Genomic DNA, 18,529 nt, shown 5'->3' with positions numbered 1-18,529 from the left:
GTCTCAATGAATCGAAACAAATGTGTTCGGTTCTGCCTGCTACCGTGAATGCCTCTGTCGACTCGAGCCTCCGCAACGACGCGGAGTCGTCGCTGCGTCGAGGCGTGCAGCGAGCGACGCAAGCGACCGTCCTCGGGAGCCGAGTGGACGGTCCCATCCCCGCGCCGTCGAGACAATGTGGCAGTCGTGGCAGTCGTGGCTATTAGTTGGGCTCGGGCGGTGCCGTCGTGGTTAAAGGAGGATGGATTATGTGTGGATCGAAGCTGTAGAGATTCAATAATTCGGCTGTTGGAAAACCTCCGGTAGTGAACACGAAGCGTCAACGCTGGCTCAGGGAAGAACATGAGGCTGGGTGTTCGTTTGGTCCTATTATCGCTAACGAGGCGAGGCAAGGAACAGAGGGTGAGTTGGCGAGGGCGGTTGGCACGGGCCCTGGCACAACGAATGAAATGGGACCCCCTGTCCACCCACTCGCTCCCCCCCCCCCCTCCACCCGGCGCTTGTGCCCCTCGCTGGGCACGGGGCGAGCGGAGAGGCGATCACGGTGAGAGGCGCCGAGCGGAGCCGCCACTCACCTCGAGCGAGCCGAGCAGCGAGGAGACGACGCCCGCGGAGACGGCGTCGTTGACCGCGACCTCCGACCTGGGCAGGACTCGGCCGAGCAGGGCGAGGCTCATCTAGAGGCGTCGCGCACCTCCGATTAGCACGGTCGGTTACGTACGGTGTGAAGGAAGTTCAACATACGTACGTACGCTGCACGCACGCGCGCCGTATCACGAGCACGCAAACGTGTAAAGCGAAGATAAAGACAAAGATCCCCCGTGTAGCCGACTACAAACTGTTGGGGAAAGTGCTGCAAGCGAGCACCTATGAAGACCCCGTGGCACACTAGGAGTGGGTGGCCAACACCACAACCGGCCACCTTTGTCTCCCCAGTGCCGATGCTTAACACATTGCACCAGGCACTCCTTTAAGTTTGTTAAGGCTATATTAGGATATTTGTATGAAGATATGTGTGTGTGTGTGTCGAGCGGCAATATCTTTTCATCGGTTGCGTAACGCTGTGTGGAAGCTACCTGGTCTGTCGCTCCGCACGAAGCTTCAGGTCTTCTCGGCCACAGTCATTCCCTCCCTTCTCTACGCTTGCGAAACGTGGACCCCCCTAATGGAGCATCTGCGCCGGTTAGAAACATTTAGGTTGGCCTGCCTACGATCTATCTTGGGCTCAACCAGGCTGGATTGTGTGAGGAGCTCACAAATCCTTGACAGATCTGGGCAAAGTCCCATCGGTGAGCTCCTCCGGCAGGCAAGGCTGCGAGTCATGTAGCCCGCATGCCCAGCCACCGCATGCCTAAACAGCTTTTGTTCAGCCGGATAGAGGGGGCTAAACGGGCACGGCACGGCCTAGAGAAGAGATGGAGTGAAGTGGTACAGGAGGACGTGGAGCTGAGTGGACTTACCGATGACTGGTACTAGCGGTGTCAAGATCGGCCTCAGTGGAGGAGGCTCGTGAAGGACGCTAGTGGGCAGTTGGAGGTAGTCGCCCTCCAACAACAACGGAGGGCGGAGGAACGACGCTCACAACAACGAGCGGAGGACCGGGTGGCTAAAGCACAGCAAGTTGGCACAGTAGGGGGTACAGGTGGTGCATCAGCCAGTCATCTCGGTCATCTTTGTCAGTCGACCCATGGCACCTGGGTCTGCCCCGTGACCTCCTGCCAGCGGGCGTTCGACACTTCACGTGGCCTCAAGGTGCACATAGCCTGGCACAAGCGTCGTGGTGACATCACCACCACTTAGTGGCGAATGGCGGTTGTTGTAAGTGTGTGAGTGGTGGTGAAGTGGTTCGTGCACTGCGCTGCGAAATCGGCCACTTGAGCTTTGATTCCCGCCCACAGCCACCGTCGGTGACGACTCTCTGTGATTGATTCCGGAACTTGGTCGCATCAACCTTGAACGAGCACCTCGGGGTGCGGCGTGGAGTCAACGTCAGCGCCGGGGGAGACGAGGGCTGCAGAGTGTGGTGCTGGCCACCCACTCCCTCGTGTGGTGTCCACTGACAGCACTTGCCCCAACAGTCTGTTCATGTCTATACGGGGATCTTTGTCTTCGTGTCAGTGAGTAGCGTGAACGTGCGCGTTAGAAGCAGAATATTGATTCATACTGCAGTAGGAATCCGATGAGCTACGAAGATGCAGAACATTTCAAGAACGAGCGCGCGTGCATGGTGATGTCCAGCTGTACGTTAAGCTGCGCGTGTGCGCGTGTGTGGGCTTGTGACTATTTTTAAACCATTTTATATTTATTTCTGCCCGGCAAAGCCCCACTGAGCTATCAGCTGTTCTTCAGAGGCGACCTGGACACACGTGATAGCTCGTGGCAGTGGCTGATATCATCATCATCACACGTGGGGATTTATAGCAGCGGCCAAATCGTCTAAACACACGCTTGTTAATGTGTGGGGGAAGGGGGTGGTGGTGAATATCCGAAACCGTTGTGGACCTTCCCTAGGTCGACTCGGCATTAAATGAACACCTGGTGTGCTGTGTGGGGAGACAAAGGCGACCAGGAACATGGCTAACCACGCCACCCCACACTCGTGCGCCGTGCCGGCCTTCATCAGATGCTCGCCAGCAGTTCCTCTCAAGCTACGGGGGGAGGGGGAGGGGGATCTTTGTCTGTATTCGTCAGTGAGCGTGTGAGTGAGTGCGCGAGTAAAAACGTTCTCACCATCACCGTGCGGCCTGACGGGTCACCCAGGAGGGGCAGACACGTGCGCGTCACTCTCCCCGCAATGCCCTGCAGGCGACACGCACGGATATTCAGGTCGTCCGAGACTCGGTAGCGTCAGTGAATAAATGCCATTCGCCGTGCTTCGAGACTCACGCCGCGTCGCAGTCGTTGGTTTTGTTTTCATCGCGACGAGACGCGACGCGCCGAGTTGTCTAGGCAAACTCCGCGTGGGGAGCGCGCACGGCAAAAACAATCGGCGCCGAGACGCCCGTGCTCCCGTTTCTCATTTCCCGTGGCCGGGAGAGGTCATTTGAGGGCGGCAGCGTCAGAAGCCGCAACCCCCCCCGCTCCCCCACCACCTTCATCTCTGTCCCCAAACCCGCAGCCCTGGCCCCTGACTGCTCCTGGCTTCTCCCTTTAATTCAAAAACTCCCAGAGAAAATAAAACAAATGTGACCAATGTCTGGTGACATTTATTGTGGGTCAGACGCGGAGAGGAGATGGAGGTCCAAGGCAATCAGCCGCGCTGGGAGGTACCGGCGGCTCGCCCTCGCCGACCGCAAGGAGCACGGAGGCTGAGCGGGGGTCACGGGACGAGGAGGAATTGGGGGGGGGATGAGGACTCGGGGTCCGGGCGCGCCGAGTGGTGGACGACGCGAGGGGTACCCCCCCCCCCCCCCCCGGGGATACCGAGAGCGTCGCCATGGAGACACGAGAGGAGCTACCGAGGACAAACGTCGAGTAGTGCTCTGTGGGGGAAGTCAACAACGCCAACGCATAGACTCGCCCTTCCAATAGGAACGTGGAATTTCCACCACCGGCTCTGCAGGGCTCTAAACCGGAGTTGAGCATCAATGCCTCAATGTGGCTCAATTGAGCAGAAGATCTCCTGTAGGTGCAGAGGTAAGGTTCGAGGTAGGGTTACAATACACTCATTCATCGGTTACAATACACTCACTCATTCATCAGTTACAATACACTTATTCATCAGCTATAATACACTTATTCATCAGTTACTGTGGCATTATTTCGGGTGACATCGCTGTGGGTGACATCGCTACGGGTGACATCGCTGTGGGTGACATCGCTGTTGGTGACATCGCTACGGGTGACATCGCTGTGGGTGACATCGCTGTGGGTGACATCGCTGTGGGTGACATCGCTGTGGGTGACATCGCTACGGGTGCGCGACAACTTGTATCATGCGCCCCTGAGCCAGGTGACATTGCGCGAAGCTGTTGTTGTATTTCATTCAATTTGCCGCGCGCCGCTCGGCGCTGCCACGAAATACAAACAGCGACGGCGGTGGCGGCACGCGAAATGAAGCGCGACATTTACTGTGAACGCGGTGATTTTGTGGAGTGTTATGGGGCGTGAGTGTGATGGGGCGTGAGTGTGGAGAGTGATGGGGCGTGAGTGTGATGGGGCGTGAGTGTGATGGGGCGTGAGTGTGGAGAGTGATGGGGCGTGAGTGTGATGGGGCGTGAGTGTGATGGGGCGTGAGTGTGGAGAGTGATGGGGCGTGAGTGTGATGGGGCGTGAGCGCTGCTGCCTGCGTGTGGAACCAAGCGGTTGTGATGACGTCACACAGGGCAGCCTGCACGTGACCGCCACTCTCAGCGAATCACGCGGGGGTCATCTCTGCCCGGCGCGTCACCTGCATGGCTCTTCGCTCTTGCTCAACGGATGGCACCTCAGTCAGCGAACTCACAGGGTGTGGGTACTTCCTCCGATATTTGAGGCATGGCAGCCCCCCAGCAGGGTCAACCCCACCTTGCCCTATGATGTTATCTCAGCTGATAGGTTTCCTTTCCCCCAATATATCTTACAGATATCATCAGGATACCTGCGAATCTGTTCTTGGGGTTCGACGATCGGATAAACACTCTTTGTGGAACGGTAATACTAACAGCTGCAAGTTTCTTTATTGATGCAACCGAAGAGTGAATTGTGATCGCGGATAGCTTTTGCAGTTCCTGTCTCTGCAGGCGCAGAGAATGGGCCCGCGACTTTCTCTCGACCAGATGTAATGCCTCCCGCGCCAGGCAGGGTCTCGCGGCACGTCTGGGCTGCGGACCCAAGTGATACGATTTAAATTTAGATTGCATTTATTTCAGCAGGAAGGTCCCAATGAGCTGTGAGGCTCCATGTCATGGGAGCCCAAATGCAGCCACGGCAGCTGCACGAGCCACAGTCACCAAATTCCCCAGGACATCGGAAAGGGAGGCGGTGGGAGGGGGACAATGTTTAAACCGCAGCTGCAAGCGCGATGATCAAATGAACACTGTGTAACACATCTTTATTTGTTCCTGGGTAGTAAGTGTTATTTCCTAATTGCTTATGTCTCACAAGTACAGACAATTGACATTATTCCCCACAAACTTTGCTTTTGTGACCAGGACAGTGATATTTAGAAATTTACCTATTTTCAATGTGAAAACGTGGTGTGCATTTGTGTCATTCCTTTACATAAAGTCCTGGTCACAAAAGCAAATTTTGTGGGGAATAATGCCAATTGTCTATACTTTTGAGGCATTAGCAATTAAAAAATAATACTTAGTACCCAGGAACAAAAATTGTGTTAAATCGTGTTATCACTCGTAAATGATCACCAGCTTGGTGAGGCCAGGTGAGTGTGGGTCTGAACATGGCCCCAAGTGAGCGGTCACCCTCACAGCGTCAGAGCGTGTGTCGTGTGTCGTGTATCGTTTGTCGTGTGTCGTGTGGCGTGTGTCGTGTGTCGTGTGTGGTGTGTGTCGTGTGTCGGAGAGTGATCCCGTGCCAACGACCAGGCTGACAGATCAGCTCCACAGCGGGCCTCATTGTCAGGGACAAGGGCTCCCGTTCCAGCAGATGTTCTTTCACGGAGCCGCGTGCAGCTAAAGACGTTTGTGTGGATGTGCCAATGGCGGAGCAGCGTGCTGCTCGTTACAAGCCCTGGGGCTGCGCAGTATAAGCTGCTTGTGTAGCGTGCGCCTGGCTGGTGTGTGTGGGGGTGTGTGGGGGTGTGTGGGGGGGTGTGTGGGGGTGTGTGGGTGTGTGGGGGGGGGGGGGGTGTGGGGGGGGTGTGTGTGGGGGGGTGTGGGGGTGGGGTGTGGGGGTGTGTGTGGGGGTGTGTGGGGGGGTGTGTGGGGGTGTGTGGGTGTGTGGGGGGGGGGGGTGTGGGGGGTGTGTGTGGGTGTGTGTGGGTGTGTGTGTGGGTGTGTGTGGGTGTGTGTGTGGGTGTGTGTGGGGGTGTGTGGGTGTGTGTGTGGGTGTGTGTGTGGGTGTGTGGGGGTGTGTGGTGTGTGTGGGGGTGTGTGGGGGGTGTGTGGGTGTGTGTGGGTGTGTGTGTGGGTGGGTGTGGGTGTGTGGGGGTGTGTGTGTGGGTGTGTGTGTGGGTGTGTGTGGGTGTGGTGTGTGGGGTGTGTGTGGGGGTGTGTGGGGTGTGTGTGTGGGGTGTGTGTGTGGGTGTGTGGGGGTGTGTGGGTGTGTGTGGGGGTGGTGTGGGGGTGTGTGGGTGTGTGTGGGTGTGTGTGTGGGTGGGTGTGGGTGTGTGGGGGTGTGTGTGGGGGTGTGTGGGGGGGGGTGTGGGGGTGTGTGTGGGGGGGTGTGGGGGGGGGTGTGTGTGGGGGTGTGTGGGGGTGTGTGTGGGGGGGTGTGGGGGGGGGTGTGGGGGGGGGTGTGTGGGGGTGTGTGTGGGGGGTGTGGGGGGATGTGTGTGGGTGTGTGTGGGGGGTGTGTGTGGGGGGTGTGGGGGGGGGGGTGTGTGTGGGGGTGTGTGGGGGGGTGTGTGGGGGGGGGTGTGTGGGGGTGTGTGGGGGTGTGTGTGGGGGGGTGTGGGGGGGGGGTGTGTGGGGGTGTGTGTGGGGGTGTGTGGGTGTGTGTGGGGGTGTGTGTGGGGGTGTGTGTGGGGGTGTGGGGGGGGGTGTGGGGGGGGTGTGTGTGGGGGGGTGTGGGGTGTGTGGGGGGGTGTGGGTGGTGTGGGGGTGTGTGTGGGGGTGTGTGGGGGGGTGTGTGGGGGGGTGTGGGGGTGTGTGGGGGGTGTGGGTGTGTGGGGGGGGGGGGTGTGGGGGGGGTGTGGGGGTGTGGTGGTGTGTGGGTGTGTGTGTGGGTGTGTGTGGGGGTGTGTGGGTGTGTGTGTGGGGGTGGGGTGTGGGGTGTGGGGGGTGTGGGGGTGTGTGGGGGGTGTGGGGGGTGTGGGGTGTGTGGGGGGTGTGTGGGTGGGTGTGGGTGTGTGGGGGGTGTGTGGGGGGTGTGGGGGGGGGTGTGGGGGGGGGGGTGGTGGGGGGGGTGTGGGGGGGGTGTGTGTGGGGGTGTGTGGGGGTGGGGGGGGGGGGGTGTGGGGGGGGGGTGGGGGGTGGTGTGGGGGGGGGTGGGGGGGGGGGGTGTGGGGGTGGGTGTGGGTGTGTGTGGGGGGTGGGGGGGGGGGGTGTGTGGGGGGGGTGTGGGGGGGGTGTGGTGGGGGGTGTGTGGGGGGTGTGTGGGGGGGGTGTGGGGGGGGGGGTGTGTGGGGGGTGTGGGGGGGTGTGGGGGGGGGTGTGTGGGGGTGTGTGGGGGGGGTGTGGGGGTGTGTGGGGGGTGTGTGGGGGGGGTGTGGTGGGGGTGTGTGGGGGGGGGGGGTGGGGGGGGGTGGGGGGGGGTGTGTGGGGGGGGTGGGGGGGGGGGGGTGTGTGGGGGTGTGGGGTGTGGGTGGGTGGGGTGTGGGGGGGGGTGTGGGGGGGGGTGTGGGGGGGGGGTGTGTGGGTGTGTAGGGGGTGTGTGTGGGGTGGTGTGGGGATGTGTGGGGGTGTGGGGGTGGGGGTCGATTCATTGTGGGGAACGGTAGTATAGTGGCGACTAGGGTTTGGGTCCCACTCCACGGCCAACATCAGTGACGATTATCCGAACCGGTCCCGGGCCTCCCCTAGGTCGACTCAATCTCAAATGAGTACCTGGTGCGGTGTGTAAGCATCGCCACTGGGGATACAAAGGCAGGTCGACGTGGTGCAGACTACATCAACATGTCATGTGCTACACTGGCTTTACTAGGTGCTCGCTTACAGTACGTGCCCTAACAGTGTGACAATTGATCTCCTCTGCCTGAACATTGTGGCCGGGGGAGGGGGGGGAGACGAAGGGGAGGGGGAGAGGGCAGGGGCGCAGCCCTTCCCATCTCCGTATCGTGAAGCCCAACGCCAAGTGCGAATTCTTCAGTTCGAGCCTCCGCCGCCGCCATGAACAATGCAATCAGAGTCCGACATCGACAATGGCCTCGAGTGTCCCGTCATCCTCAAGTCGGCGGGTTCCTTTGGGAGCGGCGCGCGCGGCACGAGAGGGGAGGGAGGGGAGGGGGGAGGGGCCGCCGCCTGCGGGCAGCGCGCGATCTCAGGCGCGCGAGAGGCGCCCGGCTGATGCATCTCCGCTCATCAGTCGCGGACCAACTCCTCACGCAGTTGGACCGAGGGCGGGTGGGAGGAGGGGGGGGGCGATATGGTGGGGGTGGTGGGGGGAGGCGATATAGTGGGGGTGGTGGGGGGAGGAGGGGGGGCGATATGGTGGGGGTGGTGGGGGAGGAGCGGAGGGCGATATGGTGGGGGTGGTGGGGGGAGGAGGGGGGGGGCGATATGGGGGGGGTGGTGGGGGGAGGATTGGGGGGCGATATGGTGGGGGGGGCGGGGCGGGTGGAGGAGGGGGGTGATACGGTCTTGATTTTGCGACAGCGACCGACCGAATGACAGACATTTAATTGAAGCTGGCGTGAGATAACAAATCGTGTTTCAACAACAGAAAAACCTACGGACTGCAATGTACAACTTTAAGCGAAAAACTAATCGCGCATCACGAGGGGGGGCAGGGCGGCACGGTGCTGCTTCAGGGCGAGAGGCGTGACGAGGAGTGTGGTGGAGACATCTCAACGCGCCGTTGCGAGAAGCCACGGCCGCGTTATAAGCGGCGCATCCCCGCAGCTCGCAGCTCGCGCGCGGCGCCGTCGGCGGTGAACCGCGCCGCGAGCGCCGCTCAGCTGGCACGACGGGCGATCGGGAACAGCCCAGAGCGCGAGTGACGACACGGATCTCATACCATGGACCACGTGGCAACGCCACCGCCCACTTCGATCATTCACCTCCGGGTCTCTCTGTACGAGTCGATGGGTCTCGATGTGAGTCTATGGGTCTCTCTGTGTGAGTCGATGGGTCTCTCTGTATGAGTCGATGGGTCTCGATGTGAGTCTATGGGTCTCTCTGTATGAGTCGATGGGTCTCGATGTGAGGCTATGGGTCTCTCTGTGTGAGTCGATGGGTCTCAATGGGAGGCTATGGGTCTCTCTGTGTGAGTCGATGGGTCTCTCTGTGTGAGTCTATGTGAGTGTGTATCTCTAACCATGAACCACATAGTAACGCTACTGCCCGTTTCCATCACTCACCGGCACACGCCATACCAAGGAAAAACCAGGTCACCCTACCGCATCCACCCTTGACTAAATCACCATCCCACGACTTGCAGGAGGCGGTGGATGCCCCGTGGAGGAAGGGGCGGTTTTGCATTTGGCTCCTTTCGTGTGTGTTTAGCAACAGCAGCTGAAGCCTTCGAGTGCTCGCAATGACTGTGAAACAATAACCCAGACGGCGACGGTGACACGCGGGGCGAGCGGCCGGGCGAGTGATCGAGTGGAGCGCGCCGCGGTCTGCGAGCGGAGACCGCGGACCGCGTCTGTGTGGGAGAGGCAGCCGGGCGACTCCTGTACGCTGCCCCGTGGTTCACGATGCACGCCCTTGTCATGCGGAACGTGACCGTGTTGCGGTTGTTTTGTCCCTGGCGTGTTGTTGGTGCTGCTGTAGTAACCAGGTGGTCTGTGGTGGAGTGGAGTGGTAGCAGTGTAGCGATTAACGCGCTGCGCGACGAACGTGGTGACCAGGGTTCGATTCCCGCTCACAGTGACCATTGTTTGAATCGGTCCTGGGCCTCCCCGAGCTTCAAATGAGTACCTGGTGCGGTGTGTGAACATCGCCACTGGGGAGACAAAGGCGGCCGGGCTGGCCCACCCACCCCCTTGAGTGCTGGTTCTGGCCTTCATATGTGTTCGTTAGCAGCACTTGCCTCAAAAGTATGTTGAAGCTATACGGGGGATCTTTGGCTCTGTCAATTGTGTTACCTGACTCCCCATCGTAAAATGAGCGTTATTTCCCAATGGGTTTTTACCTGTTCCAAAATCTAAAATAAGTTTTATTTAGAAATGCATATGTAACATGGCTCGTGCCAACCCCCCCCCCCGCCCCAACGCGCCGCGTACGTGAAGAGCCACTCGCTGAGCCCACTCAGACACGCACTGTGAACCGGATGTGGCAGTAGGGCGAATGACTACCAGTGTGGTGAAGTATGGTCAAATAACCCCCCCCCCCCCCCCGCGTGACTGGCAGGGCGTGGGAAGACCTTCAACCATCCCGTGGATAGGCAGAGGCTGATTGCTCTCCCCGGTGTGTCGGCGTCTTAAGGCGTTGCAAGCTCTCGCTAAATCCGCATTGTGCCGTGGCGTGTGCTGAATGCACAATAAGCTCATACGTATGCACGCGTACATATGTATCGCAGTGCATATGGAATACATAACAGCCGAACACAAAGACAAAAATTCCCCATCTACCTTTTCACAGACTTTTTCGGGCCAAGTGCTGTGAGCGAGCACCTTTGAAGGCCGGGATGATCCTCGTGGTGTGGCCAGCGTCCATGCCCGACCGCCTTTGTCTCTCCAGTGCTGACGTTTACACACCGCACCAGCTAACTAATGTATTTAAGGCCGAGGCGCCCTAGGGGTGGCCCAGGACGGGTTCTGATATCACTCGCCACCGATGCTAGCCCTGGCTAGGAGTCAAACCCAGGTCACCGGGTTCGTAAGCGCAGCGCGAGACCCAATGCCGCGACCCAGCGCTCCGCGGCGCCTGTGCCAGGCTAGGTGCACACGCGCTCCACGACAACAGCCGCCATTCGCCACTAAGTGGCGGTGGCGTCAGCCAAAGCACTTGTGCCAAGCTAGGTGCACTCTGAGGTGTCCACGTGAAGTGTGGAAGGCTCGCCGCTGGCGGGAGGTCACAATACAGACCCAGGTGTTATAGGTTCACTCAGTGCCTCTCAGCCTTGCTCATTCCACGGCTCCATCTTCACTGCGCACCGTTTGCCCCAACTGCGCATGCGCGACCGAGGGAGTTGAGAGGGCCGGGGGTGGGGGCTGGCGGCTGCCTGTGCGACCAACGGGGAGGAGGTGGTGGAGTGCTGGATCGGCCACTGAACGGCACGGAGGTGAGCTGCTCTGCCCCGGCTCGTGAACTGCGAGCTCCTCTCCTTTCCTGGCATCCCCAAAACACCGCGGCGCTGCTGCAGCTGCTGGGACTCCGCCACCACCGATGGCCGAGGCACAGCGGCCGCGAAGCGCTGGGTGAACTGCCTGAGATGATTGCGACTGAGATGACGTCTCACTCATCGCAGTCGTCACACCGTACAAGCACAGCGGGATCCTGGTGGGCTGGCGGGGGGGCGGGTGACGGGGGGGGGTGACGAGGGGGTGGGGGGTGACGAGGGGGGGGGGGAGTGACGAGGGGGGGGGGGGACAGCCCTCTCCATCGGCGTCTCGTGGAGGCCACACTCATTTTGAGCGCAACATGAGATATTCTCGTGGAGGCCACACTCATTTTGAGCGCAACATGAGATATTACACTTGATTTCATTCGGATAGTTCCAGCAGTCACCTAATGAATTTGATTTGATTAATATTTGTAATGAGATATTTAATTACCATCAAACACCGGAGCGGCCCCGGTGAGAACATGCGCATACATTAGCGGACAGCGCCATTACCCCCGCCCCGTGTCCATGTTTAATCAAAGCCCCTGCTACAACGATTCTTGAAGAAGACCAGTTGACCTAAACATCTAGATCGAAGTCGTTTTTTTTCAGTGGAGAAGTCACCATTGGTTGTCATATCGATAGACGAACTCCTCCAACCCCCGCCATAGGAATGTGGAATTTCCACCACTGGCTCAGGGCTGTAAACGGGAGATGAGCACCGGTGGGGGTCTGTTACAAAATATAAAGAAATGTCCCCTTCACGCCCCCGTTCTGAGAGTGCATCATTGAAGCAGCGTTCACTCGACACTCAGTCTCTCATCAGCAGCGCCAGGCGAGCGGGTGGCCCGCTGATGGCCAGTTCCTACCTCTGATGGGTGCTGCTGCTGCTGTTGCTGTTGCTGCTGTTGCTGCTGATGCTGCTGTTGCTGCTGTTGCTGCTGCTGCTCAGACCCGTGACCACGGGACAGGGGGGAGGGGTGGATTCCAACGCCCACGGCTACACCGCACGACGGACGGCATGGGGCGCGAGAAAAATCAGCGCCGCAGACGAAATGAATGAATCGCCGTCCCTACGGAGCGACGACGAGCACCGCGCAACTCGGCGCGGGACAACCGACGGAGCTGTTGGGTGGTGACCGCGCAGCTCGGGCCGCCTGATACGCCCGGACGAGCCGTGGCTGTCGCCGGGAGGCACGGCGACCCGTGGCGGGACCGGGCTCGCCACGGGGGCGAGATGTGCGGGGCGCGGGGGGTGACGGCAGGGTCGGAGCGCCCGCGATACTCTCAAGTTAATGACGGGAGAGCATCGTAGCAAATGTACCGAGCGTGAGAGGGAGAGTTCGTTGCGTGGGTTTTTTTTTTATCAATGCGAATTTGCCGGCGTGTGGCATTGCGGATCAGAAACACGCGCGCTGACGGACGCGGGCAATGGCAGCGAGACTTGAAAGTGCGAACGAAGCACGAACGGAGGCGGCGCGCGCGGCGAATCGCAATGAGGGAGTCGAGAGGGGAGCGGCGCGGACGGGAGGCCGCGCTTGTGCGCGCGCGTCACAAGCGCACAACGAACACATCGTTGTTGGCTTCTCGTGAAGTGGTACGTATTTTATCGGCCCCCATTAGCATGATGGGCTTCGTTTTTATCTCCTTTCAGAATAACACAAAAAACATAAACAAGCCACGGGCAGAAGCCACTGCGGCAGGCGGCGGAGACCGGCAACGGAGCGGCAGCCGAGGAGTGGAACGCGTTCCAGAGGGCGTCAGGCGCGGGGATGGAGCGGCGACCCGGCCGCTGTGTGCGGGCGGAGATTCGGGTTGCGACACGTGCGTGTTCTCCGCTGTCTCAGGACAAACGGCGGCATTGTTTGTTCTTTGTGGACCACTGGCGCGGTATCCGCGTGCGCAGCGCCCTCGATAGCCGGGGGGGGGGGGGGGGGGGTGGGGGAGGGGGGGGCGTGACGGCACTCGACGGCCAAGTGGCAGCAGTTTTGGTAGAAAAAAATTGAATCGTACCTCGGCCAGAATGTTTGATTTTTTGGGATAATCCCAACACAGTGAGCATACACAACTGCATACATGGGTTCCCCGGAGTGTGTACGGGTGTGTATACACATACACACGTTGTGTGTGTACTTTATATGTGGGGGGACGAGCAGTACAGTGGTTAGCGGTAGGCCGGCGACTCGAGTTCGATTGTCACTCGTGGCTAGCATCAGTGACGTATACCTAAACCGGTCCTGGACCTCTTCTAGGTCCACTCAGCCTTAAATCAGTAGAAAACCATGTTCCTGTGTAGGTTACACGGCGTGGGGGGGGGGGGGGTTCTGGCGCGGTGTGCAGTAAACATGAGCACCGGAGAGAAAGAGGGCGCGGTGGTCGCCACACCGCCCCCCACCCTCGTGCGCCGCGTGGCTGGTGCGGCGTGGAGGTGCTCGGCACCGACAGCCCCGTGCCGGCTACACGGGGCATCTTTGTCTGGTGGGACGTGGCCCCACGCCGAGCGGCTGCGGGCGCCCGTGATGCTGAATGATGGGCCAGGCGCGGGGACGCCTCCCCGTCTCATTACGCGCAAATGTCCCGTTCACCTTTCAGCCCCACGGCACAACCCGCTTAATGCATTGCCGTGACGGCGCGCCGCGGGCGAGCGGCCGCGTTGCGTGACGGGGCTCTCTGGCGGGCGGGGTCGCTCCCGTGCCCAGGGATTGTGAAACTGCGGAGGGCCCTGGCCGGTCTCGGCACTAAGCCCGCACCTGTGTGGGTCTACGGGGCGTTAGGTGCGGTGCCTCGCGGTGTCCCCGTGCCAACCCGGTCGGAGGTGGCGGTGCCACCGTGACTCGAATGGCCAGGACCTCACAGATGATTCGTTACACGTCACGCAGGGTCCTCTATCTCCTGACACAAGCCCCCCAATGTCTCACAGGGCCTCCATTGCGCACAGGCCCCCCCTTTGCTCGCAGCCCCCCCCCCCCATGTCTCACAGGGCCGTCCATCTCGCAGACACAGGGACCCTCCACCCCTCCTAATCAAACACCCTCTATGACGGCCCTGCTTCACGAGTCTGCTGCTGCAGGGTCCTGCTGCACCTGTGCGCGTGCGTGCGGTCTCGCTGCTTAGCTGTGCGCTGAACCAACCGGGAGGGGACAGGGGGAGGGGGTGGAACAGCTGCGGGCCCGTCGGGACGTGACGCCCCTTCTGCCGTGCAGTAGAACGCGCGCTCCACGCGTTACGTGCGGACACGCGCGCTCCGCCGTGGGCTGCGGTAATTTCTCACGCGGGGCGTTCGTTGGCACCGCGTCGGGGACGCTTGGCAGGCGTGGCCGGTGGCGTTCATCACGCGGTGGCCGCGGGGCCAGCGAGGGGGATGGACGCGCGGGAGAGCTCGAAGGAGGCGCGCGGGAGGGAGGGACGCATGCGCGCGCGCGTAATGAGCGCGCCCGAAATGTCCCAGAGATGTGAAATAATGTCCCCGAAATATCCATGAGACCTCCCCTAAGTCGACTCAGCCTCAAATGAGTACCTGTGTATACAAAACCATCGAGAACACGTAGACGGCAGGGCGTGGTGGTGCCCACCTCCTCGTGTGCCGTGACGGCCTTCACAGGTGCTCGCTAACAGCACCTCCCCCACAGTCTGCTCACGGCTGTACGGGGATCTTTCTTAACGTTAACTGACAGCTAACAACCCTGGTGCTCCGAATGGGACGGTATATTTGTGTTTCACGCGAGACTATTGTGACGCACTTTCACGCTTCAGGCTCACACTGCCCGATGGGTGAAACCAATTCGGCGTCCGCGCCGTGATGTTTGTGGTGCCCAGACGTGAGCACGCGAGACGTGAACCAATCAGTGGAGTGGCCAGCCCCGGCAAACGCAGTCACGACCTGCACAGGGTCGCGTGGCATCGCTCCACCACCACCACCTCCACCACCACCACCTCCACCACCTCCACCACCACCACCACCTGCACCACCACCTGCACCACCACCTCCACCACCTCCACCACCTCCACCACCACCACCTCCACCACCACCACCTGCACCACCACCACCACCTCCACCACCACCACCACCACCTCCACCACCTCCACCACCACCACCTCCACCACCACCACCACCTGCACCACCACCACCACCTCCACCACCACCACCTCCACCACCACCACCTCCACCACCACCACACGGGGGCTGCGGGTGGACGAGCAAAAGGAATGGTGGCTCGCAACCTTCACGGCACGACCCCACCGCGACGTCGCTCGCAACCAACATCGCTCGCGACCGCGCGCTCCGAGTGGCGATAGGCATGGCGGGGAGGGGGCGGGACGGGGGGGAGGGTGGGGGTGGAGGCTCCCCCCCCATTCCCCACGCCTCCGCATGGTGGAACAGTGATGAATGCGACGCTGCTGGGGAGGTGTGTGGGAGGGACATCGCGAGAAGAAGGATGACGCCGTGGGCCAGGCTCATCCCGTTAGGGTAATGGGGGTCACGCGCCCCCACCCCCCGCCCGCACGCCCCCCCCCCCCCTCTCACGCTCCCCCCTCCTCCCCTGCCCGCGATCGTCGCTCCGCGCATCGCCGGACGGTGCCGCGAGCCGGGGATGGCGCCAGCCGCTGTGGGTGCCGTGGGGGTCCGGGTACCCCCAGCGAGTTTAGCCGTTGGATAAGATACCCCCCCCCACACACACACAAAAACACATTGTAACAAATATCCTGGCGTTTTTAAGTCGGCGTTATTGCCTCCCTTCTACTGCAAGGCGATAAAATGCCGATGTTGCCGATGACGGATCCTTTAGCTACCGCAGCCAACACACAGTCGGCTCAGTGCCGCGTGAGTAGCCAGCAGCTGTGTGGAGTTAATGTAATTAGCGTGCGGTAGACCATCTCTCTCGCTCTCTCTCGCTGTGTCTCTCTGTGTCTCTCTCTCGTCTCTGGCGATGGAGCTGCCGCGTGTAGCGGGTTGGCAGCCACGCGGAGCCTGCAGAGCAGAGACATCGCAAATCCAGTGCCCTTTGTAACAATGGGGGCGAGATTGTTAAGTCACCACCCCCACCCCCGGCGCACATCCACTGCCCCTGTCCTCCCAGCAGTATGAACGGGCTCACCCGCAGTTAGTCGACGTGCGGTGGGGTAAAGCGTGGGCACTCGCACCTCTCGCGAGGCGTCTGGCCGGCGTGGATGAGGCGGCCTGGGAGCTCTCTCTCGAGCTCCCTCTCGTGGCAGCCCTTCTGCCAGCAATGGCGCGAGCGAGAAATTGCGGGGCTGCGCCTTCACCCTTGGGTAGCTCCTGTAGTCCGCGACAAAGTTGTGCGTGTCTAGGGGGCGAACCTGTCGGACCCTGCCTGCAGTCCACCCGACATCCACCGGGCACCGTCCGCTAGCGGGACACCCCGTGCCTTCCACAGTGCAGCTGTGCCCGCGGGGCGCAGGCGGCGCCGATACCACTGCAACCACGGCAACCGTGATTGCCGTGGTTGCCGTGGTATCGGCGCCGCGCCGATTGCTGTGACCCCGGCGCCACGGGAGCCCGCGCGAGCGCGCGGCAGAGCGCCGTCGATCCTTCAGGGGTATTTTTCGCGGGATGATCTGTCTGCCCGCGGGGATTGATGAAGAGCTCTCGAATTCCAAATCCTCCCGTGGGCTCGCGTGACATCGTTACCGCGCCCATTACGGGCGGCCCGTCGTCAGGGTCGTTACCGGCGGGGTGGCGAGCGCGGCGTTGACCCCGCAGCGCGCGCCGAGCTGACGAGCGAGCGGGCGGGAGAGGGAGGGAAGGAGGAACGCGGGGATGGCTCTCCCGCTTGCAAGAGGAGGCAGACGGCCGCGGCGACGCTACGGCGGAAGAGCGCGGACGTGGCTCGCGCGCGGTCTAACAGGTGTAGCGCCGCTCCTGGCGGTGTTTAAATTATGATCCAATTTAAAATGTTCTCGCATGAGCAAACGGTAAGTTGGGCCATGGCTCAAATACGCTCGACCGGCTTCCCTCCCACACGGCGCGGTGAATTATTCACCGCGCCGTGTCCGTGTATCGGCGTTGGCCGCCGTGGCGCGTACATCGCCGCCGTGAACCCTGAACGGGCGACGCTCTCTCGCCACGAACATTCCGCGGCCGCGTGACCGCGCGCTGGACCGGCGCACAGTCTCTGGCACGCGTCGGTCCAGCCCGGAATCGCACGACGCTCTTACTGGGCCACGACGCTCGCTTTCCGTGGGTCGCATGGCTCACTTTTCGCCGAGCTGCTGTTACCCCATGTTGCTCACAATGGAACAGAACAGGTGGACTTCACCGCAAATCTGGCTGTCGCCTGGTGAAGCTAGTTGTAATTACTGGCGAAACGTCGTACTCAGATTGTAAATGTTGTGCCTTGGCTCTCCAACACACCGGTGTACTGTACTAGTGACGAATTGGCACGTTCTGTTGACGTGACAACCCTTACTAGTTGGCTGTGTCGGGTGGTGGCGGGTTTAACGACACATATTTACGCGATCTAACCCAGAAAAAACCTCTATTAAGGATGGTATTGGTCGCGAAAGCTCGCTACTACGCGTTAAACTGCTCACATTATGTGCGTCGCGTGGCTCCGTGTCAGGGCGACACTGCCACGAATTCGTCTCGGCTCCCGTTTGCCGTGTGGCGTCGCCAGGCTAGACGGAGTGGCAGCGGCACAAGCGAGCGCGCCCGGCAGGCGAGAGGACGTCTACCGTGGAGATGGAGCGAGCGACGCAATGGGCTCAAGCGGCGGAGCGAGAGATGGATTGCTGCCGCATCCCCGTGCACGTCGGGATAGCCGGCAGCTTGGGTGAGGCCTTCATCCAGCAGTGAATCGAGCATGAGCAATGCTACTTTGATGATGCTGATGAACACTTTGCTCTCGGCCTACCCAAGGCAGCCCCTCCACCCCCCCCGTGATGCCACATCTCCGGGAGTGACCCTGTCACTGTGAACCCGACATTAATCCAAACCGCGCTGAACCCCGTGACCGCACTCGTCCCACATCAAAGGAGGCAAATATTGGCCGTGAGATTAGAGCTCATTTCCGGCCGGGAACATCACTCCGTGTCCCCCCCCCCCAGCGTGCCACGGTCCTTTTCATTTACGGGACTTCCAACACGGCGGCGACGCCTTGTGATGAGGTTGTGAGGGAGTGAGTCACGCGGACACACAAAGATCCCCCGTGTAGCCTTTAATCGACTCTTGGGGCAAGTGCTGTTCGCGAGTAGCAGCACCAACGAAGGCCGGCATGACACGAGGCCGCCTTTGTCTCCCTAGTGCCGATGTGTACATACTGCACCAGGCACTAAGTTCGACACAGGAGAGACCCAGGCACGTTCACATAGTAGTCACCGATGTGGCACGTGAGCTGGGAATCAAACTCGGGTGGCCAGGTTCGTAACGCAGCGCTCGAGCCGCTACACTACCGCTCCACCACGCGCACGCGGATGACGCACACGCAGAGGTGAGACGCGCAGTGTCACCATTGCATCCGTCCACCGGCCCGCGTAGACTCAG

At 60.9% G+C, this 18,529-nt stretch overlaps 1 protein-coding gene across 1 annotated transcript in view; it reads right to left on the bottom strand.

Moving 5' to 3' along the window:
• The window catches only part of LOC144728535 (tetratricopeptide repeat protein 12-like), a 195,354-nt gene that overhangs the window by 39,973 nt on the left and 136,852 nt on the right, over positions 1-18,529 (bottom strand). Inside the window, 2 exon segments of the mRNA XM_078608037.1 lie at positions 576-677; positions 2,731-2,799. Coding sequence (XP_078464163.1) covers positions 576-677; positions 2,731-2,799 — 171 coding nt within the window.

This window comes from Lampetra planeri, chromosome 29 (genome assembly GCF_965212315.1).
Source record: "Lampetra planeri chromosome 29, kcLamPlan1.2.h2, whole genome shotgun sequence".
In the NCBI taxonomy this organism is placed as follows: domain Eukaryota; kingdom Metazoa; phylum Chordata; class Hyperoartia; order Petromyzontiformes; family Petromyzontidae; genus Lampetra; species Lampetra planeri.
The sequence above is the reverse complement of the archived record's forward strand: the minus strand, read 5'-3'. Positions and strand labels throughout refer to the sequence as shown.